General features: G+C 39.1%; 1 protein-coding gene across 2 annotated transcripts in view; it reads left to right on the forward strand.

Moving 5' to 3' along the window:
* Positions 1-24,361, forward strand: part of SLIT3 (slit guidance ligand 3) — a gene marked incomplete at its 5' end in the record, with an annotated part of 602,061 nt that overhangs the window by 45,042 nt on the left and 532,658 nt on the right. For both annotated transcript variants that reach the window (XM_084244368.1, XM_084244367.1), the window contains one exon: positions 4,467-4,538. In XM_084244368.1, coding sequence (XP_084100494.1) covers positions 4,467-4,538 — 72 coding nt within the window. The remainder of the gene's footprint in view (positions 1-4,466; positions 4,539-24,361) is intronic.

Raw genomic sequence — 24,361 nt, forward strand, 5'->3', positions numbered from 1 at the left:
CAGATGGGTTCAGTGGACCCAGATTCCTAAAGCAGGTTACTAAAGTACAACCCAGAATGTGTGCTTTTTAACCTCCCTGCAGTTGCCACTGTTCTTCTGCATTACAGAAAGCTTAGAAAGCCAACAAGGTGCCAGTCTACCCATTGTGTAAAACAGCACCGATGTGCAGATGGTTTCCTGAGGTTCCCTGAGCATCCATGTATAGGGACACTGGATCTGAATGCTGGGCCTCCACCTGGCAGTTTTCCTCTCTCTGTGTTCTCTCTTCCCTGGCCTGCATGTTCTCCTCTTGCCATTCTCAAAGGGAAGACCCTCCCCTCTGCCAAGTCTTTCTTTTGTCCTAAGCATTCTTGTGTCTGTGAAGTGATTGGCTGCTCTGACAAGGTACTGAGTACTTAGAACTGAGACTGGGGCAAAAGTGGGGGATTCCATGTCCCAGTTTTAGGGTAATTTTTATTGAAGAGATAAAGGCAGTCAACTCTGATTCTGGTCATTTGTCACATTCAAGAACAGACACTTAGCTTCTCTATTTTTTCCCACTTCTTCCCCCTGCATCTGTGAGAGATTTCCTTTCATACAAGTCAGAAATTTCACCTAATGCTTCATTTTCTAACAAAGTCAAAAATAACCCTTTGATTTTCTTACCATTACATCAGGAAGACTAATAAAAATTCCAATTTCCATATCAGCTCTCTGCAAATAGAAAGTTTAAAATAATCACAAAAGATCATATTAATATCATCTGGATGGTTTACAACATTCCTTGAATACAGTTTATCTTTTCAGTTAATTAGGACATTCTTAGTTTGATAAGCAATGCCAAAGCCCTCACCCTCCACCCCCACTCTACAGACTCTGTTGATATACTGTGTATCATTGTCTCCCTTATCAACTCAAGGACAATCACATTCAAGTGGCCTTTTAGTACTGTGAAAGAATCTGCTGGGTGGGATATCTGAGATGCTTTCTAACACACACACCAAAAAATAATTGTGTGTGTGTGTATCCAGACATTGAAACCATATTTTCCCTCAATCTATTCTTTTTAGCTGAGTAACCTAGACAACTGTCGCTTTTGAAAAGCTTTCATCACACCTTGGTGCATTCCCTAAATCTGTTTCTTATTTACAGTTTATAGTGAAGCCAGAAAAGACTCAATCATCTTGAATAATTTGAGCTTGCCACCCATTTCCATGCAGAACTGTTCATAACAGTGCAGGTGAATGGAGAAAGTATATAAAATGAAGATTGGGGAACTTCTTGCCTCATCCAGAGGCAATTTTCCCTAAATAAAGTGCATTCAGGAAGAAGATGTAAGAATTGCCCATAGCAATTCTTTCTCCCACTGACTGGAAGCAGGAAAAGATCTCTTCTGGTGGTATCAATTATGTTCTCTTTCTTAGTAGTCTTGTGCAAGAACTCTGCAATGCCCACAATGTGGGAAGCAGCTTTATCCCAAATGGGGTTAATAAAAAAGAGTTAAACTCCACCCCAGCCATCATCACATGGGGGTGATTTCCGATTCTGATCCAGTGTTAAAACTAAGGGGAAAAAATGCCAAAAGAACTGAAAATGAACACAGCCTGTGTTCCTCTAACTCAGAACAGACTCAGTCAGGGACAGCCCTTCTGAGTGTCTAGCCTTTCCCGGAACTCCTGTCCTTTTGCCTCTGGTGAGTGAAGTAAGAATGATATCAATGACTTTAGCACAAACTCCTGAATTGTGTCTCAACTTAAAAGTCTGAATGGGAGGATCATTGTTCATTCATTTCATTCATTCTTTTATTTATCACATTGTTTTTTTTTTTTTTTTGAGCCTTTTAAGGCCAGGTACTGTGCTAGACTCTGATAGATCTCGGAAGGAGCCCTAGATACCTTATCAGTCATGATTCTAGCTAAAAAGAGATGACACTCACGTCGGACAAATGAGAAGAGCTAAATAAAGAATTATTTACAAAGGTGTGGGTCATGTTAAGAGAAACCAAGAAGAGATGGTACAGTTCCTTGTGGCCAGTACAACAGGGGGTCACAGCTGCCTTCTGAACCTCAGAAGCAGTGGGAGAAAGTGGTTCTCCAGCCAAGCAAAGGTATGCCTGCCAGACAGGTAGTCTTAGGTGGAGTCAACCTGAAGTGACTCGACAGGGAGAAAGCAGGGAAAAATCTTCCAACTTTTTTCTTTTCCTAGCCTTGATCTCTTGGTGACCCTTTTGATGAACCCAACAGGAAGCCAGAGTCAAAGAAGCAGGCAGAAGTCTTGATGAGGCAAGTAGAAATGAGCCTCCATGGCCTGAGCAAGGTGGAGAAGGAGCAGATATCAAACACACTTATATTTGCATTTTTCCTACTCTCATTTCTGAAAGAAGCTAGTGGTATTAGATGAATTTTTATAGAACCAAGAAATCCTTCACAGTATGTTGGAGTTGGACCATTCCAGAAACCCAGAGGAATGTGACTCTCAGCCACCCTAGTGTTGCCCCTTGTTATAATTGGGATGTAATGGCCACAAGCTCTGTGATGGATGGATTGATAATAAAAACCCAGCTGAACAAACCCCTAGTCACTAAGACTGAACTGGTCCCCTGTTTAGCAGGGTGTGCTGTGAGAGTCTGTTAGCATTCCAAAACCCTCCTTGTGCCATATGGCAGAGTGGAAAAGGAAGAGAAGGGAAGGAAAAGGACATTTATTAAGCCTCTAATTGTACTCTAAATCCTGGGCTAGATAATTTACATGCTTTGCTCCATTTTTTTTCCCTTGATAGGAATTAATGATGTTTTATTTTCCCTATTTTAAAAAATGAGGAAACTGAGTCTCAGAGAGGTAGATTAGAAGCCCAGGGTCACACCATCAGCTAATGAGAAAGGGATTCTACAGTAGATCTGGCATGCACGCCAGACTGGGAGTGGAGGTCTGCCCTAGCTAGCCATGGTACTTTATACAAAGAATTTCTCCTTGGGCAAGTGTCTTGACTTCTTTGCTGTGTGGTGTCCACATCTGTTACATGAGGCGCTTATAGGGACCAGAAGTGGATGAGGATCATGGCAAACTGGAGTCCCAAGTGGCTCACATATCCTCAATTCTCACCAAGTGTTGATGCCTGTAGATTTTTCAAGAGGTGTTTCTCATGGGCTTTTGTGTGTGGATGTGTGTATTTTGTAAAAAAATAAAACAAAAACAAAAACAAAAAACCCACTCTTAAATCTTTAAAAACAAATTTCAGTATATCACTGAACCCAAGCAGTATACCTCTACAACTCTGCTACTCTATGTCAGAGACATTATATGTTGTAGACTAACTTTTTTATTGATATAAAATCAAAAAGTGCCATGACCTGAGGTCCTCTTTAGTTTTTCATTTCTTCAGTAAACCTTTATTAAGAGACTGCTGTGTTAGGCCACTGTGTTACATCTGGGAGTATGATGATGAATGGAAATTCCTAACTCTTGGTTGTTAGGCCTAGTGGGGAAGATGGACTTGAGCTGCAGTCAGTATCAAGTCAGTATCAAGTCAAGAAGTCCAGGAGAATAGGGATCATTCCTGTCTATCCAGGAATCATTTAGAAATGAAGGTGAAGCCTCCCCAAGATTACCCATTCTTTGCTACAGGTGCTCCATGGCTTCCCTTCTGTCCTAATCCAGAGGCATCCATGGCCCTTCCTAAATGGCATCTTCCAAAGAAACAGCCTTCCATCACACAACATCCCTGCTAAATCCCACTCAGCCACCAGGGTCAGTCCAGAGGGAAGCTGCAGTTTCCTTGCTTCCAGTCTCTACCACCCAGCTAATCCATTTTAAGAAGCCATTTTTTTTTTTTTAAGTTAGGGAAACAAATGCCTCATTGTATGCTCAATTCTTAGGGTATGCCACACGCATGAATCAAACTCACTTAAACAGAGCGTTTAGGTTTTTTAATCACTGGCATGAAGCCCATGACAGGGAGACCTAGCTTTGTGACCATCATTCTCAAGCCAGCAGCAGCCAGGCCCAGGGGATGTGGGTTCCTGACACTGCCATTTGTCCAATAAGCGCTTTATCCTTTCTTTGGGGTGACCCAGAGACAGAGTGCGTGGAGAAGGCCCTTTTCAATGAAGTATTTTTGAATCCTTGGAGGAGGGAGCTATGAGGGAAGAGATGCTGAATATATGTGTGGCTTTTTAAAAAAGCAGCTTTTACCTCTTCCTTTTCTGTGCAACATCCTGCAGTGCTTGGGGGGACATTTGCTGAGAACATTCTTAAAATAGAGGCATGGAAACCAATCTGTCAGGTAGAAGTGTGCAGGCGGCAGAACCCTGGTTACCGTGACACCAAGCTGGGATGTGAGTTATCTTGTCCCGTTAAGACTGATCCTGGCTGGAGGGCCCCAGAGGGTTGCTGGAGGGGCAGAGGGCCCATGCCTGCATGGCCTGAAGCCTAACACAAGGATCCCCAGGCCTCACTTGTCCTTGACCATTGCTGCCTCTGTGGTTCTAGGCATCTGGAAGACAACCAGGTCAGCGTCATCGAGAGAGGTGCCTTCCAGGATCTGAAGCAGCTGGAACGATTGTAAGTACAGCACAGCCTCCTTTCTTGAAAAGTCTTTTTTTTTTTTTTTCCTCTGCAAATAGGGCTCATTGTGACCTTGCTGGAAAAAAGTCTCCAATGTTTAATAAAATATTGTCTATTATATTTAAAGCACATGAGATGCATGTTAAGATGACACTGAGATCCACTTAAACTCTTTTTTCTTTAAAAGATGAGAGAATCAGTGTCTGGGGCTTGTTTTTCTTCTCCCTAGCCTTGTGCTCTCTCTTGGTACTTGTTTGTGGGACTGGTTTTCTACCAAGCCTCTGGCTTCCTTTCCTGGGAAGAAAGAAGCTGTACTTAGCCTTGTCACAGAGCTGCTTCTCACAAACCCTCTACATGAGCTTCAGGCTCCCCCCTCGGTCCCTGTCCTCCCCACACCCTCATCTGCCCAGTTCTTGTTCTCGTGGGAGTGGAAGGACAGCGAGTGGGCGAAGCCTGTGGCGTGCCTGCTTCTCCTATGAGTGAGCATCAGCCTGTGTCAGGAAGCCCACACGTTTCCACGAGAGAATACATTGCCAGGAGTTTAAAAATAGGCCACTGTTCTAACTCTATCAGAGAGAGAGGGAGAGGGGTGGGGATGGGAGATGGATGGAGTCTCCATTTGTTCTGTTGATTAGTGCTTTTGCAGAAAATTCTTGGGTCTCTTTGATGAGGGGACTGCTCTAATGGTTAAGTGGGTAAGCTTCACCTTACTTCGGTTAATCACATCTGGCAGCTTTTAACATCTGGATATTTGCTTTCTGCCCACTGAGTGGGGATTGTCCCCAAGAGCACTTAGTCATGCCTGTGGGCGGCTCTCTCATGCTTCTCTCTGCATCCTGGTTGACCTGCCATGCAGCCTCCTTCCCCTGCAGCCAGGAGATGGGGCTGCACCAGCTCCCTGCTCCCCCAGCCCACTCTGAAGGGTGGTGCTCTGTCTACCTGCCCTGTGCTGAAATCTCATCTACAGAGATGGGCTTGGGCTAAGTGGGGTGGGGACTGCCTGCCATCAACTTGTTACCGTGATCTGCCATCTTGCCCAGTGGAATCACTCCATTGGGGGCTACACAGTAATGGGAAGGGTTACTATCCAGCAATAACCTTTACTTTCCTTGTCTGTTATGTGAACCCTCTCATTAATTGCTATTCTTTTGGGTCAAAAATCAGCGTATGTTTATTCTTAGTGATTTGAAACTTGACATTTATTTCTTTTTTGGATTTTTAAAAAATATTTATTTATTTATGCATACAAGAGCTAGAGTGCGTGCCAGAGATGTGGAGGCGGGGCGGTGAGAGGACCCACCAGAGACAGAGTGGGGAGCAGAACAGGCAGATGTACTGAAACACATTGCTAAGGGGAGCAGCAGGCGAGTTAGGAGAGGTCCGCTGTGCCATGTGGGTTGCTCTGTGGCCGGGGATCGAACTCATGCTGCAGTGGCTGTGGATAGCTTCATAGGTTGCATCTTAACCCCTTGTGCCACCAGGGAGGCCCCAACATTTATTTCTTATAAAGAAAATAGTTATCAAAATGATGAATGTTGCTTGTGTTCACACTTACAAGTTTCTTAAAACTTAAATTCTTCTTATTTGAATCAAGGGATAAATGAAAGTATTTGTTGAATGTGCTTCCTTTCTGTGATACTCAACTTTTTCACAGAAGAATACAAAGTCCTTTGTAAAAAGGTCTCCTCTTGCTTAGTGTTCTGATTATAAGGGTAAATAAATTCCCAGTTCATTAATTTCATGGTTGTTGGGAGGGAACTAATTGAGTATCTTGGACATGCTAGGAACTATGCCAGTGTTTTATAGTCTATCTGTTATTTTATCCCCACAAAATTCCTGTGAGGTGTTATTACCCTCATTTTGTAAATGAAGAAACAGAGACCCAGGGAGGTGAAGCCAAAGATTGTCAGGAGGGAGCCAAGATTCGGAGCCACATCTGTCTGACATCAAAGCCCACGTCCTCTCATACTTCTGGGCTACAGACACTGGATGAAGTGTGAGCTTTAGCAATGGCCCTGCAAATAGCCTCTCACATACCCATTTAACTCCAGGGAATATTAGTGAAATATTCTGGCGAAAGGCCCTTTTCTTTGGCTTGGTGAGCGCAGCTGAAATACTATGCTTGTCTAGGAGCCTGAGGGGATTGCAATTGCAGGGTAAACCTGGCTATCTCTCTACTTTGGCATTAGGAATGTAATGCTAGCTGCCATACTAGATAAACCCTCAAATCTCATGGCTTAACACAATGAGAATTTCCTTTTATTCCTAGCAAATCCTAGTAAGGGCTTAACTAGCTGCTGGGTCTTTTGCCTCCAACAGGAGACTCAGGAACATGTGATCCTGCCATTCTTTGACTCTGCCATTGTAAGTCTTGCTTCCAAGGTACCAATGTTGTCTTCTAACAAGCCAGTGGAAGCAGCATGAATGGTCACATGGGAGGTTTTCATGGGCAGCTACCTCACAGGAAAGAGTACCTGTCTTTTCCACTCTTATAAACCTTGGACTCAGTTACATGAATACAGTAAACTTCATGGGTCCTGGGAAAGGTAGTTGAACCTCAAGAAGTAGAAGAAACAGACTTAGCTAGCCAGCCTCTGACTTATATTGCAAGTGTGCTAAGTATGTAGTCAGGAAGGAGAATGGCATATATGCAACTAGACTAATATACATAGCTGGATAGGTAAGGTCTTTCAGTGTCAGCAAAAGGGTGCGTGTGTCTGTGTGTGTGTGCGTGTGTGCGTGCGCACGTGTGTGCAAATGACAATATCTTGACTGTTATTAATTTGGCTTTGATTATGCAGTCTGTCCATGAACAGACAGAGATCTATAAAATGGGAAGATATAATTTATTTTCTATTCACACTTGAATAAGTAGATGGCTGATTATGCCATCTCTGGCCTTTACTCCTGACTTACCCTCTCTATGTGTCTATATTTGATAGTAGATTAATCTTTGTGGACCACACTCTGAAATACAACGTGGACATTATTTTGATCATTAATTTCTGGAGTGTTTGTTTCCGTTCAGAGTGGTCATTATTGGATTTATCTCTTGCTTGTTTAAAGAGATGCAGGTAATAATTTAGAATTATCTATTCCATGATAGGACACCTGTTACAGTCTGAGCCAGGTGCCCCTCTTCTCTAACAATACATGATTGTCTCTGTCACAGCACTCATCACATCATATTATTATTCCCTGTTTTCCTGATAGGATCTCCCCAACACCATGAGTATGTTGAAGTCAGCAATCATGCTCTTTGCAGGATCATGATAGTAAGTGCCTATGAAATATTTTAACAAATACTTGGGGTTTTGTTCTATGCCATTGGTTTTGAAAGGGGACCAATACTTTCCCCCCGGGGGCACTTGGCACTATTGAGAGAGATTTTTGGTTCTGCTCCGGGGATGCTGCTAAACATTGTATCATCGTAATACATAGGCTAGTTCCCACAACAGAGAATCATCTGGTCCAAAATGCTAATAGTGCTAAGTTTGAAAAATTCTCCTCTTTACCTATAATGCGTCAGATAACATTTAGACATAACACACGCCCTCTCACTTAATCCATACAGTATTTTGATATTATAATGGCAATGTTATTGTTGTGATAAAATACAAAATTCAAAGCATTGCCTATCAAGTGTAGTTTCTAAATACATTTGTCCTAAAATCTAATTTAGCTAAATCTTGCTCATAGCATCTAGAAAGTAGAAAGGATAGAAGAACAAGATAATTGAAACCAAAGTAAAACAAATTTTGTAGGTTGCCATTCCACAAGATAACTGCAGTGGCGTCTTCAAAAACTCAGTGTCATGAAGGAGGTGGGAGTTGATTGTTCTAGATTAAAAGAAGCTTAGGATAAATATAGCAACAAAATTTGTGAGAGTTAATGGAGTTAAAATATTATAAAATCTTTGAATTATCTAGGAAATGAAAATTATGCATACGTCTATTGCCTTATTAATCAAGAATGTATGTTATAATCTATAGGAAAGCATCTAAAAAGAATAGTTTTAAAAATGTAGTGACATAATAGAGGGAGAAACATATAATAGAGGGAGGACATAGAATGATACAAAAATATGTGATTAATTCAAATGAAGGACAAAAGAAAATAAAAAGCAACATAAAAATGAGACAAAAGAAAATAGTAAGATGATGCATTTAAACAAAAACATGTCATAGTTATTTTATGTGTAAATGGATTAGTCCTCCAATTAAAAGATATAGATTGCCAGAGTGGATTAAAAAAATAAACAACAATTTTATAAGCCTTACAAAAGACAAACATTAAACCAAATGATATAGAAGAGTTGAAAGTAAGTGAATAGAAAGTGATACCGTGAAAACATTAAAGTTGAAAGTAAGTGAATAGAAACTTAGTGTTTCGTGAAAACACTAAGCAAAAGAAGGTTGATCTAACTCAGTTACTATTAGTTAAAACAGACTTTAAAAAAAATGGAAACAGAGAACTACCTCATAATTACAAAGGAGTAAACCAAGAATGTACAGCAAATCTATGTTTGTATGTATCTAAAAACATAGTCTGAATATACATTAAATGTTGACAGAACTAAAAGGATAGACAAGTTGATAATCAGCTGAGATATTACTCTTGAAGCTAATAGAAAAAGGCAGATGCAATTATTAGAAATCATATAGACTATTTTAATGACAAAGTTTGCAAACTTGATCAAATTGTTATGCAGAGAACACTGTAGAATACATATCCTTTTCAAGTACATATGGCACTTTTATAAGATAATGCTCTAGAAAGCAATATCAACAAATATAAAGAATTGAAATCATATGGAGTATTTTCTCTGATCACAGCAAAAATACACAAAAAGTCAATAAGAAAACAGCAAGTAGGAAATTTCAAAAATTTTGGAAATTGACTAACATATTTCTAAATTACTTCTGAGTTAAAGCTTATATCAGAGGAAATTGGAAAGGTTTTATGAATGAAAACTGAACTTTCTGATGGAAATATATCATAATATATGTATGGATTGCAGCTAAAGCCATAATCAAAGGAAAGTGTATAGCCTTTAAGCTATGTTATTCAACTTATTATGTATTATGCATAGTCTTCATTTTTCAAGTAAAACTAAAATCATGATTAAAGCATCCATCTTTGTGTGTGTGTGTGTGTGTGTGTGTGTGTGTGAGTGAGTGACTGTGTATTTTACATTCTTCATTTTTGTACAGTGTATGCTTTATCCTCTCAGGTGTAATCCCTGTGAAATCCCCACCACCAATTCACCCGTGTACCATCAACATAGTCCCTTGTGCTATTCCCACCCCTGTTTTGATCTTTCCCCCTCCTCCTCCCTGCAGAATATCTCATATATAGTTGCCCGTTAATTTTGATTTTTAATTTATTATAATTACTTTTTTTCCTGATCCCTTATTTTGTTCCTCTACATTCCTCCTGTAAGTGAAACCATCCAATGTTTTTCTTTCTCTTTCTGGCCTATTTCACTAAGCATAATCCCTTCCAGCTCCATCCATGTTGTTGTAAATGGCATGAGTTTATCTTTTTGATTGCTGAGTAATATTCCATTGTGTATATATACCACATCTTCTTGATGCCCAAAAAAGCATCCATCTTAAGGAATTAAAGAGGAAACACTAAAGTAGAAGAAAGGAAATAATTAGGAGCAGAAGTGTATGGAATTGAAAGTTATATAATAGAAAATGCTAAAAAGTGATTTTTTTTATTTTTTTCTTGAAATCATCAATACAATTATAAAAACTGGCAACATTGACTAATCAGAAAACAAAAGGAAGAAGACCGAATTACCACTGTGAAGGATAAAAAATGGGGCACAATGCTGAACTTCACAAAGATTGAGATGATAATAAGAGTATATTTTAAGCACCTTCATTCATTGATTTTAAAGGTCAAGCAAAATAGAAAACCAAAACATAAGGATATTGTATATAGTCCTCTATCTATTAAAGAAGTTTAATATTTAACTGAAACATCCTATCAGGAACATCTAGCTTCAGATGGCTTCACCAGTGAATTTTACCAAAGTTTTAAGGAATAAATTTAATATCATTATTTTTAACATAAATGCATTCTATGAAAATGTGGACATTTGTCATTTGAACATCACAACATTTATAGCAACACCCACTAAGGATATTTCAAGAAAAAAATAAACCAACTTTTTTTCATTAAAGATTATACAAATTCTTAGCAAAATGAATTTGATAACACATGAAAAGGATATATTACAACATTTTAGCTTACTTGAGGAAGGCAAGGTTGGTTTAATAATTGAAAATCTTCCATCCCAAATAAAAGCATGCTGAACAACTATGATAGCAAAACTAAAGACATACAAACAACATTTACAATAAAATTAGTTGACACAGTATCCCATGAATTTCCCTATCACTGCCACCCATAAGCAGGTGGGGGACAACAACTGAGAGTTATAACACTGTTGTGTTATCTCATATGTGTGGAAGAAAGCAGAGGGAAAGCAACTGAAATTCTTCTGGCCCTAAGAACAGGAAATTGCTTAAGTTTCCAATAAGTAATCATTGGAGCAAAATGATAAATCTTGGAAAATCTGCCAGAAATGGAAGGACTTTCAATTAAATCCAATTCATAGTATATATAAAGGAACCATGCTGTGATAATGATTGGTAGTACTTGGCATTTTCTAAGTTCTATGAATGCTTAAATTTAACAAAAATAGTTTTCATTTTCAAACAAAGGTCTCGTGGTGATGAGAAAAAAAATAATTTCTGAGTGTAGTTGATCAGAACAGGTACAAAGTAGAAGTGAAATGAGAACTTGATGAAGGTGTTAGAAATCACCCAAAGAGTCAAGTCTTAGAAAATAGAATTCATTAGTTTGAAATAAGCCAAGAGTGAGCTTCAGACTCTTGAAGCTAAAAAAGCTATCATGTCCTACTCCAGTCCCATAAAACTGCATGAAATTTCTTTCATTTAAGAAATAACCAAAAAGGATACTGATTGAAGCTCATACGGTGTTGTTCTTAATAATGAAAATAATAAAAGAATAAGAAGCATAGTATCCTCCCTAGAACAATGAAAATATGTAACAAAGAGGTAGTCACAAAACAGTTGAAAATCATTATAGAATAGTTCAAAACTACCTATATAAATTTAAGATCTTATAAACTATAAATGAAAAACATACTTCTGAATTTTAAAAACTCAGAAATTAGATGATTAAAGAAAAAGTAGACTTTGAAAGGGCAGTGAATAACTCAAACAATTTAGAAAAAAAAGTCATTTCAAAATATACACAGCAAGTATAATACTGAAGAACAAACTTAGAAGAATTACACTAATCAATTTTGATATTTACTATAAAGCTATAGTAATCAATACAGCAAAGCATTGGTAAAATAATAGATGTATAAATTAATGTTACAGAATAGACAGTCTAAAAATAGACTAGTTCAAGGACAGTCAACTGATTTCTAACAAAGATGCAAGGACAATTCAATGCTGAAAGAATAGTCTTTTCAACAGATGGTGCTGGAACATTTAGATATTAATACATATAAAGATGAATGTAGACACAAACCTTATATTTTCTACCTAATTTAATTAAAAATGGACCTCATTTTCAAATATAAAATTATGAAATTTTGGAAGTATAAAGAGAAAAAAGTCTGCATGATGTTGGGCTTGGGATTGAATTTTTTGAAATAACACCAAAACTATGACCCATAAGAGAAAAAAGTTGATCAATTGAACTTGGGCATCCTAGATGGGCACCTAACAATGAAAAAAAAATCTTTAAACCTTCAGTTTATTGAATACTTACAAGGAAAAGAAAATCATATTTCTAGCATACTTTTGACACCAAAGCCAGAATGCAACTGAATAACATTTTAAGGAAATAAACTGTGAACCAGAGATTTCATTAAATATGACTACAGGCTATTGTGAGCGTTTCAAAACTCAGACATCATTGTTCTCAATGAGTCCTTCCTTAGGAGTCTACCAGAGAACAAATTTCATACAACCAATAGCCTGGAGCGACATTGGCATAAAGACAGATAGAATCTACACTTCCATAACTCTCTGTGACTGAATTTTGGAATTCCATGTGGCAGTGATGTGCTCTCCATGGTCCTCCATGCTTGCTCTCTCTTCCTATGCTGGCTAAATTGATAGTACTTTAAAAACTAAAAGTATGTAGAAACCCAAAATGAAAGAATTTTGGGCCCCTGCTATGTCATGAACAAGAAATAAGCCATTTTTTCAAGAATAACAATATATTCATCACATTAGCAGAGTAAAAGAGAAAAGTCATTTCATCTCCACAGATGCAGAGGAAGGTATTTAGTAAATTAAGACTAATTCATGATTTGAAAGCATGTTAAATGTTAAGAATAGAATGGAACTTCTTTACAAAAAATCTAAAACAAACATCATTGTTAAAGATGAAATATTGAAAATGGCCCTCCCAAGAGACAGGGATCATCATAATTCCTAGTTAACATTACATTGGAAATCCTGATCCTGGCAATGATTAGAGGGAAAGAAGAAGAAAAAAAGGGGGGGAGAGAAGGAAAAAGGGAGAGGTAATGAATAGGTCTAAGTATTGAATAGAAGAAAATATCATTATATGAGATTGCATGATTGAATACAGAGAAAATACAAAATGATCTATAGATAAACTGTCAAGATTCCTAAGTGGATTCTTCATGTCACTGGACACAATATCAGTATAACAAGAAATCAATATAATATATACCAGCAACAAAAAGTTAGGAGAATTTTAAAAATGATGTTAACAGTAGCACAAAAAATAATACCAACTGCCTAGGAATAAATCTAATGAAAGATATACAAGACCTTAACACAGAATACAACAAACCTTACCAGGAGAAATAAAGAAGACTCAGCTCTATAGAGACATTCATAAAGTTCATGATTGGAAAACTCAGTGTCTCAAAGACTTCAATACTGTACAAATTGATATATGAATTCAGTGCAATCCTAATTAAAATGCTAATACATTGTTTTAGATATTCCAAATTTTCTATGGAAGTGCAAATGGCCAACAGGAATCCAAATAATCCTGAATGCATATATAGCATCCTGGACTTGAAACAAAGATGACACTTCTATGAAGCAACTTGGAATGGATTTATTATGTTTAATAAATTCTGACAGAGTAATTGGCTATCCATATGGAAAATAAATTGTCTTGTCCCTTCCTTATACCATTCACAAAGTTTTAAGTGAATTGTAGATTTTCATGGGAAAGTTAAATTAATAATACTTTAAGAAAGTAGCATAGAATATCTTCATGAATTTTGACTAGTTGATATTTTTTAAGCAGAACAGAAGGTACTAAACTTTTAAGGGAAAAGTAGATAACTTGGACTACATTAAAATAAATAATTTATGTTTATATAAGTACATTATTCAATAAATGAAAATTCATGTCTCAGAATGGTGAGATATTGGTAGTGCATGTAACTGACAAAGGACTTAGACTGAGAATATATTAAAAACTCTTATGAATCAGTAGTAAAAGAGAAAAATGGTTATGAGTTTGAATAGGCATTTCACAAAAGAGGTTATCAAAATGGCCAATGATCATATGAAGAGATGATACATGTCGCATTTGTCCTCAGCGAAATATAAGATGAAACCACAATTCATGCATATCACATCCATCAGAATGGTTAGTACTTGTGGGTTTTTTTTTTGTTTTTTTTTTTGTGGGACCCTCGCCTGTGGCTGGGGATCAAACCAGCGCTGCAGAGGCTACGGGAAGCCTCGCAACCCAGTGCTCAACCGCTGCGCCACCAGGGGAGGCCCAGTACTTGTGTTGATGATGATATCATGTACTGCTGTGGGTCTAATTGATACAGTTACTCTGGAAAAGTCTCTGGCAGTGTCAAATACAGCTGAAATACATATTCCCCTGACAAAGCAGCTTCACTCCTGGACGAACACCCTGTGTGACATACACAAGCATGTTCATAGCAGCGTTATTTGTACTAACCCCAAACTGGAAACTAATCAAATGCCCATCAACTTGAGAAGAAAATAGAATCTGATATACTCATACGGATATGGAGGAATTAGACTGATGGAATGAAAACAGCAAAAACAAAGCTACTGCTACATGTAACAACATGATAAATCTCAGGAACAGAGTAAGTCATAAAAATCAAACATAGTACCTGACACCATTTATATCATCTTCAAAACAGCAGACCTAATCTATGCTATTCAAAGTCAGGGTAGTGTTTACCATGTAGGACTGTAAATAGAGGGTGCATTAAGGAGCTTCTGGGGTATATTGTATGTGTTTCTAGATTTGGGTAGAGATTTTTTGAATTTGTTCACTGGGTGAAATGCTTTAACCCATACATTTTAGAGTTTGCATATTTTTCTGTACACATGTTCTAGTTTATAATTACAAGTGTTATTTTTAAAGACATTGGAAACTGATACAGCTGTCAAATCCAGTGCATGACTCTTAATTGAAGCCTCGTTTGAAGAAATGAATATATAAAATTTTGAAACAAATGCATGAATCTGAAAGTGGACTGGGTATCAGGTAATTTTATGGCAATTTCATTCATTTTGCTATGTGTGATAATGATACTTTCATTATGTAAGAGAATCTCCTTAATTTGTTGAGATGGATGCTGAGGTATTCAGGGATCAAGTATCCTGATGTTTATAATGTTCCTCAAAGTTGTTCAGTTAAAAAAAAAAACATGAAAAATGAAGACATGTATCTAAATGTTGGACATTTGAATCCTCAAAATATATTTCTTCTTTTGTAGTTGAATATTTTTAATTAAAAAATTTAATATACTTTTTTTTAAAGATTTATTTTTTATTTATACAATAGCTGGGGTACAGGCCAGAGGCACAGGAGGGTGAGAGGATTCACCAGAGACAGAGTGGGGAGCATAACAGGCAGAGGGACCTAAAGCACTGCTGAGGGGAACAGTGGGCGCGACAGGAGAGGTCTCCCACACCATGTGGGAATCTCCCTGGCTGGCCAGGTATCGCACATGCACTGCAGAGGCTATGGACAACTTCACAGTACTGCACTCAACCCGCTGTGCCACTGGGGACCCAAAAAATTTAATGTACTTTTAAAAAGTATCATATACTGGGCCTCCCTGGGGGTTTAGGGGTTAAGTCTTAGTGCTATCACTGCAGTGACCTGAGTGTAATCCCCCACAAGGGAGCTAACCCACATGGCACAGCTGACCTCTCCTGTCTAGCCCATTGCTCCCCTTAGCAGTCTATTTCAATAAATCTGCCTGTTCTGCTTCCCACTCTGTCTCTGGTGAATCCTCTCACCCCCCCTACCTATACCCCAGTTCTTCTGGCCTCCACCCCAGTTTTTCTTCACAAAAATAAATAAATAAAATCTTTTTAAAAAATGATCATGTCCTGGTCACAAAGCAAAACACTGAAACTTAGTAAGTTGAAGTCACTGCCGGGCTCACTTTTGAATCCAGGACTATCCTGAACTCAGGTGCTAGAAAACATAATCTTCAGGAACTTGAAAAAGATGGAGGTAATATATCACCCAGTTTCCCTAATTTCAGATCAGGAAACAGGCTAAAGAGGAATTTTACTTCCATGAAATTTTAATGCAGCATGCCATGTTTAAGGATTTGAGTTGCCTTGGTTTTAGCTCAGTTTTCCACAAAAGAGAACATGAGGCTGTGTCCTCAGCTGCAACCCAAAGTGCACATTTACTCTTTAATTAGATGGGAAAGAAATAATTAGATTATGTATTAAATGCATGTGTGTGGCAATATATATATATATATATATATATATATATATATATATATATATATATATTTACTTGCAAAAGTCATTTTGTTTCTGGTAGATAAAACCCTGCTTGTCCTGCCAGCACTAACATGTGTTATGTTCCTTGAGTTGATCATTTAGAGGCCAGACCCTCAAACAGCCCATGAATGTGGCTTTTTCTTCATTCAGCCTCATTTGTATCAACATCAAAGGCGGATCATTGTTATTAACTCAGAATTATGGACAGGGTTTTCTTTGTGAAATTTATCGCCTGCGGTGTCTACACTTAAAATTACTGTAAGTCCCTGAAAAAAAAAAAAAAGCAGTGTCTGTGTGGGTATAAGCTGCCAACACTGAAACACCACTGTTGACAGATTTTTCAATTGGTTTATATTATTATTTCTAATTTAAAATAAAAACAAAACATGGCTTCTTTCTTGGAATATTTTCTCCATTGGTTTAAGAACTTCAAGACAGACTGAGGGAAGTCATGAAACTAGGAATATATGAGAAAAATAAAAGCTAGAGAAGATATTCAAAGCTAGAGAAGATATTCAAGGCCATCTGAAGACTCAGACAGGACTGTAGGCCTTTGGTCACAAGCCAATCCTTTATGAGCCCCTCCCACCAACGTCCTTCTGCTGTGATTGCATTAAAAGAATTTAGGCGGATGGTTGTTGGACTTAGATGGTCATTGGAAGACTTAGGTCTAAATCTTCAAATTGTCATTTGTTGGAGCATGGGTCTGCTCCCTCAAAACAAAACTAGGAATATGGGCCTAGTGATGGCAGGAACTTAAGCATATGAGTAGGAAGAAAGTATAGGAGAACCAAAAGGACTATCGAGTCAAATCAGTCCTACACTTATTTGCTGTTTGACCTAGGACAAATTAATGAACCTCTCTGGGCCTCAGTCATCTCATTTATAAAGCACTTACCTACCTTACAGGGTTGGGGGAAAGTAAATGGCAAATATGCATAGAATTTAAGATAGTGTCTGGCTCATAGTAAATGCTTAATTTTATCTGTAGCAAGACTGATAAAAAAACAACAACAACAAAAGATTGATAACATGTCCCTGAGGGAACCTCTAGAACAGGCATTTCAGACATCTTTCTAGCAACTTCTTCTCCCATCCTACCCTATTACAGCCTATCCACTTCCAGAGGGTCACTGCAGTAATATTTTTTGTCTTGTGTATTAGGTAGTTCAATGTAACAAGCATTTAATGGATATCTGCTATGTACTAGGTATTATATTTGTACTAGAGTTTTTGAGAAGACAATGTGGAAGTTTTGCCCTTTTGCTACTTAGTTTACAAAGCAGGCAATGGTATGGACACAAACCTTTCAAAAGAGTAGATATTGAACTTGGGATTCTGAGTACAGAGAAAATTATGGCCTCTAATGGTGAGGTTAGAGAGGGCTGTATGGAGGAGGCATCACTTGAACTGAGTCCTGAAGACCACATAGATATACAAACCATGGTCACCAGTTTGGCAAAGAATGATCATTCTGGGGTTATTCAGTATGGAGGCAAGAATAGCAAGGACCACTATAGAATTTCCAAAGGTACTTTGATCATTTAATTTAGTTAGAGTGGGTGCATGGTAGATACTTAGCCTAATAATTTGGAGATTAAGAACATGCACTCTATTTATAGATTCTGTCATTTTTCTTTGATTTCACATATATGTATTAACTTTATCTTGGGAATCTGTAAGTAATTGAAGAATCTATTTTATTAACTAAGGAATAAAACATTTAATATTTAGTTAATTTATTCAAGAAGCCCTGATATTTTAAATTATATCATAGTAGGTACTAATATGAGAAGTAGTTGAAATTCTTTCAAAAGATAGACTAGACCTGTAGCAATATGCCCACTAATGATTCTATGTTTGGTGTTACTTGTTAACTATCACTAATTCTCATTAATTACATTAATAAGACACTAAAAAAGGAAAAATAAGGAACATGGACTCTAAAGTTAGGACAGACCTAGATTTGAACCTAAGTAAATTTCACTTTCCAGCCATGAGATCTTGGCAAGTTTCCTAATAGCTCTGTGTACCATCTTTAAAGTGGGGAGAAAAAGTGATGAGTGGATTTGCCTTTTATACAGAGGCTGTTTCTAAGGTTGGCGTGAAAGATAAAAATGGAAGATATTCAAAATCATGGATGATTCTAGTACCCATAAACAAAATATGTAGGAACCATTTTATACTTAAAAGTATTATTGGTCAAGGGAATCCTCAACAAAATACTCTCCATGAGCAGCGCCTCCCCATTGGTGCAACAGGTTGAGCACAGCACTGTGAAGCTGTCCACAGGCTCTGTGGTGCGGGTTCGATTCCTGGCTGGCCAGGGAGATAACCACATGGCGCAGCAGATGTCTCCTGTCTTGCCCGCTGCTCCCCTCAGCAGTGTATTTCAGTCAATCTGCCTGTTCTGTTGCCCACTCTGTCTCTGGTGAATCCTTTCACCCTCCTGCGCCTCTGGCCTGTACCCCAGTTCTTGTATAAATAAATAAATCTTTAAAAAAATACTCCCCACGAGCAAAGCCGAGGCCTGAGCAGTTGAGGGGGAGCAAATTCATGTCTGTAATCCCTGGTCATGTGGAAGCACAGTTTCACTTTCTTTCTGTCTTCTAATTTTTGCTGAGAGCCTGTACTTTGGTTTACTTATGAGGTAAAGCACATAACCCACTCCAGGGAGCATGCAGGAGATTGCCCTCGTGAAGTGCTTGACACAGGGATGGGCACCGCTCAGTATATTTAACCATACTCCCAGACTCTCCTCTTCCTCTTCCTCTTCTTCATCATCACCAACACCAAGAGTGATGGATAAGTAAAGAGAGCAATGTATTTGACCAAGTAAACGAAATGACTTTTTAGTTTTTGACTCTGTTCCCTCACAAGTCACATGCCCCAATCCAGATATCTCTACCAAATGGCTTTCCTGCTCTTGTTCTCCCATCAAAAGTTGTCGAAGCATGTTTTTCTCATCTGAAAAACAGTCGTAATAGTATTTTCTGTCTGGTAGGAGTGAGGACATTGTCGGAAGTAGGCATCTGCTGAAGTGCTCTAAAAAGGCTAACATATAAAAACAATGCAAATTATCATTATTATTTCTGTATTACTGTGCTTGTGGGTGCACAGCCACATAACCAGTTTAGAGTTATTCCCGGTTCATCCCCCAAATGCCTTGAGTATCAAAAGAAACAATACTGTAGGTTCATTTGTTTCATGGTCTTTCTCTGTGCCATATTGCTTTGCTAGAATTTTAAAAAAAGAAAATCTGAAGGATCAATTTTCCCATTTCAAAGTAATTCAAGGAAAATTGCTCTAAGCCTGGGAATATGCCAGCTAAATTTTGAATCTCAAAAAGCTTCTCTCTCTCTCTCTCTCTCTCTCTCTCTCTCTCTCTCTCTCTCTCTCTCTCTCTCCTCCCTCCCTCTCCCTCTTTCTGCTCTGCTGTGTGTGTGTATGTGTGCATGTGTGTGTGTGGTTTCTCCAAGATGTGGAGGTTTGGAATAAAAATGGTAATTGACCTTTAACGAGAGAGCTGAGAAAACAGCTTCTGTATATTATATGGCTGTGAGCTGGATTTTAAATGTTTGATTAAGTTATTAGAGTGTTTTGCCTTGGCATAATGTACTATAAATTCACAATTGTCGGCCAAAGCAGTTAGTCAGTACAGAAGAATAAATTGTTTTGAGAGGTGCTTCAAAACCTGGATTTTGCTCTTGGAAAGACAAGGTTTAAAATAAATCATGTAATACAAATGAGAATTTCTGTAATTAAGGTGCTAACTGGTAAGATCCCTAGGAGCTTTACTGCCATAAAATGAAGAAGGACTTTCCAGAATGCTTTCATTTTCTTTTCTTTTCTTTTTAAAGATATGTTTTGAGCATATTACTTTGTTTTTAGGGGCCTAGAGACCAAACAGCACCAAACAAGCACACATTAATTATGTGTTGTTAAGCAGTTCATCTTGGAGATGTAAGTGCTACAGGGGAACTGATATGCTAAATAAGTGTATTGAGGAAGGAAGGTCCCAGGCCACCTCTGCCTTTCCCAGTGATGGCTTGAGGGGCCTATGACTGCGCGCAGGTCATTACTTGGCAGCCCGACTCCCTGACACCCAGTAATTCCACTCTCAACAGCCTCCATGTTTCCAGAGTGTATCCCCCTGCATCTGTCATCTAGGACTTCTCTCTTAAATAGAGAAAACCCCTTTCTCAGGGACTATTTCTGGCTCTTGGCCTCAGACCCTCCCCTTAAGATTCTTCCAGCTGTTTGCTCAAAGTCCCACAGCTTCCCTTCAGCACTGCTGGGCTCTCCTCCCAGGAGCACCTAAATAAATAACATGTAATGAAATATATGTGATTGGTTCCTGTACTGCTTTATTTATTTGATATCTGTACACACTAGAGGGCTTTCTACTATACAGTGTACAAATAAACCATTTATAATTGATTAGGTAGGGCAATTGCGGTCATTTCTAGGAAAGTATGCCATCAGGCCCTCCGTTGGGAACCTGGGCACCAATTATGACATTGTTTCTATAGAATCAATTAAGATAAAGTTGAAGCTGCAGCCCTTTGTAGAAGACTGTAGAATGCTACTGAAATTGTAGCACTAAATAGCTGATTTTCATTGGAGATTAGGTGAGTGATTGTGAACACAGGCTGTGTCCCCAGGCCACCTTCCTGGGAAGGTTCTTTTCCAGCCAGCTATGCCACCTTAGGCAAGTGCCTTCCGTCTCTCATCTGTAAAAGAGGGGTAGTAGAAATACCCAGAGTTATTGAGAGGTTTAAATGAAATAATGCATGTTTTGTGTCTAGTAAGGAACCTGACACAGAACAAAGCGCTTAATAGGTATTAACTGTTAATCACATCATCATTGTGAGGACCAAACTTAAAAGACATGGTTTAGTATATAAAATCTCTTCCCAGAGGGAAGCAAGGGTAGATGTGAGGATGGACCTGTGAATGCTCAAGAATGCGCGTCCTATATAAGCCAGTGCCCACCCAGCGAGGCCACCCCAGGCACTAGCCACAACAACACCCTTTCTCCTTGGTGGCCTCCATGCCTCCTAATTGACCTCTAATTGTCTGGGATGCACAATTTCCCAGGCTGGCCCCACTCCCTTTAGGGTGGGAACTGCAGTGACAGGACTGAAGAATGCAGAGAACTTGGGGAGTCCAAATAAACTTACTGTCGCTCCTGCAGTTTTGTGTCTCATGGAGGCAGCTCCTGGCTCACCATGTTGCAATGCACCTTCGAGCACCCATGCTGTCAGATGTTGGAGAGAATTAGGGCTTGGATCTTAGAACAAACTGAAGATGAATCTCAGCTGAGTCTTTGAGTATCCAAAGACCACCTCTGCAGTTTGTGACAGGGTGAGAAAAGGGGCTAAGAATAACAGACCAGTGTTTGTTTTGTTCTTTTACTTTTTCTTTCCATTGAGAGAACATTAGTTTATAACATTTCATAGATTTTAGGTGTACAGTTTCTCATCTCACCAACTGTACATCACCCCATGCTCACCATAAATGTCCGTTCCCCATCTACTGCCTCTACCCATCCCCTCCTCCTTTCTTCCCCGCTCCTGGTAACCACTATCCTGTTTTTCAGAGTCTAAGAAATTGTTTGTGTGGTTGCTTTTCGTCTTTATAGTTCACAAATGAGTAAAATCATATGGAATTTGTCTTTCTCCTAACTTATCCATGTTGTCAAAAAGGGCAAGGTTTCATCTTTTTTATGACTGAATAGTACTCCTGTGTGTGTGTGTGTGTGTGTGTGTGTGTGTGTATACATACCTCATCTTAATACATTCACCTTTCTCAGGCTCTTGGGCTGTTTCCATCTTGGCTATTGTAAATAGTGCTGTGATGAACATATATCTTTTTGAATTAGTGTTTTCTATTCTTTGGGTAAATACTATGAAGTGGGATTACTGGATCATATCGAGATTTTATTTTTAACTTTTTGAGGAACCTATATGCTGTTTTCCATAGTAGCTGCACCAATTTCCATTCCTGCTAACAGTGTAGGTTTCCTTTTTTCTACCTCCTTCCAGGCTAGTGTTTTGGATTTTTTTTTTTTTCAATCTGTGTCTAAGCTTCACCCTTAGAACAATGAATAACACAAATATTTATCAAACTGCCACTCTGTCTGGCATAGTGCTTGGTGCTTTACAGATGGTCTGATCACATTCTCTGGGCGACCCCGCAAGACAGAAATAATCATCCACATTCTACAGACAAGGACAGGGGCTCTCAGGTGAATCACAGTAAGACACTCAGTCCCATGAGGCAGGAACTGGGACCAAAGCTTGGACCATCGCAAGTGTTCCAGGTCTCTATAGGACTTGGGTTTTCTGAGGGACTGACCAGAGTAGAGTGGCTGTAAAAATACTTCATTTTGCATCCTAGGAGTAAGGAAAGGGTGGTGAGAAGACAGGGTCTGGGGAGGATTCCACCTGCCTCCTAAAAGCAAATCTAGGTGGGAGAGCCTCCCAGCCCAGAGGTCCATTCATTAAGCTTTGTGCTCTGGTTCTCCCACCTCAGGTTTATGTATCTCTGTTCTGCTGACCTCCCATTGCCCAGCTGGGAATGGCTGGCAGATTTGAGAGTGGGGATTCTACATCAACTTCACTATATCTCAGGGGTGGCAGCATCTGGAGGCAAGTGGGGAACCATGAGCAGAATGGGGAGACTGCTGTATTCTCTCCTGTCTCTATCCCCACTGCCACTGAGCTCCATGCCATCATCATCTCTTGCTTGAAGGTCCACAGACCTCTTTTCTTAACTGCTTGCACTCTGGCCCCAGGGAAACTGTTCTCCACACTCCAAACCGAACTACACTGGGTATAAAAATCTTCCCATGACTTCCCTTGGCTCTTAAAATTCAACTTCACTTCCTTGCCACGGTCCTCAGAGCTTTTTATGGCCTGACCCCTGCCTCCCTCTCCAGCTACCTTTTCTGAGCTTTCCCATTCTCCTGTTCACCTAGTAGCTGCCATTCATCCTTCAGCTCTTAGCCACCGGGGTCACTTCCTCAGATAAAACTTCCATGCCCCTGCAGGCTGTTAAATTCCTCTCTTGAAATTCTTTTTTTTTTTTTTTTAAAGATTTATTTATTTATGCATACAAGAGCTGGGGTATAGGCCAGAGGTATGGGTGGTGAGAGGATTCACCAGAGACACAATAGGGAACAGAACAGGCAGACTGACTGAAATACACTGCTGAGGGCGAGTCAGGAGAGGTCTGCTGCACCATGTGTGTTGCTCCCTGGCCAGGGATCAAACTTGTACTGCAGTGGCTGCAGAGTGTTTCATAGGTTGCGTCTTAACTCTTTGCGCCATCAGGGAGGCCCCTCTCTTGAACATTCTTACAGGACTCTGACCCCTTGCTCATTTCAGTCTATATTTGTACATTCATTCACATTGTCACACTGATTGACACTTGTCTCCATCATTAGATTGTAAGTCCCTGAGGTAGAAACCACAGTTGACACCTAACACCATACTGTGTTCACTAACATCTGTTGTGTGAATGAACAATGTCATTGGGATTCCAGTGCTTTGGAAACACATGTTGAACACAGAAAGAGGTGTGGCCAGACGCCAGGGTCCTATGAGTGCCCAACATCATTCTCCTTCCATCTCCCCTCATATAGGCAGGGCTGGTCACTGCCCAACCCAGAGGGAAAGACAAGCATCTTCCTTCTGAGACTCACCTGTCATGGTGGTTACTTGGCAGGCCCACGTAGCCCAGGGAGGGACCCATTTGAGAATCACCTCTTCTAGAACTGCCTTCACTTCTCCCCAGAACTGTGACAGAGACCTGACACGTAGCAGTTGATTTGTTGAATGTTCAGTAGCATATTACTTTCAACATCCTTCTTAGTAGAAATTTTTTTTTATTGAGGTACAAATTACATAAAATAAAGTGCATACATTTTCAGTGTTATATTACTTTTTAGAGTGTGTATTTCATGGGAAA

The sequence above is a fragment of the Talpa europaea genome, assembly GCF_964194135.1.
Source record: "Talpa europaea genome assembly, chromosome: 9".
Lineage (NCBI taxonomy): Eukaryota > Metazoa > Chordata > Mammalia > Eulipotyphla > Talpidae > Talpa > Talpa europaea.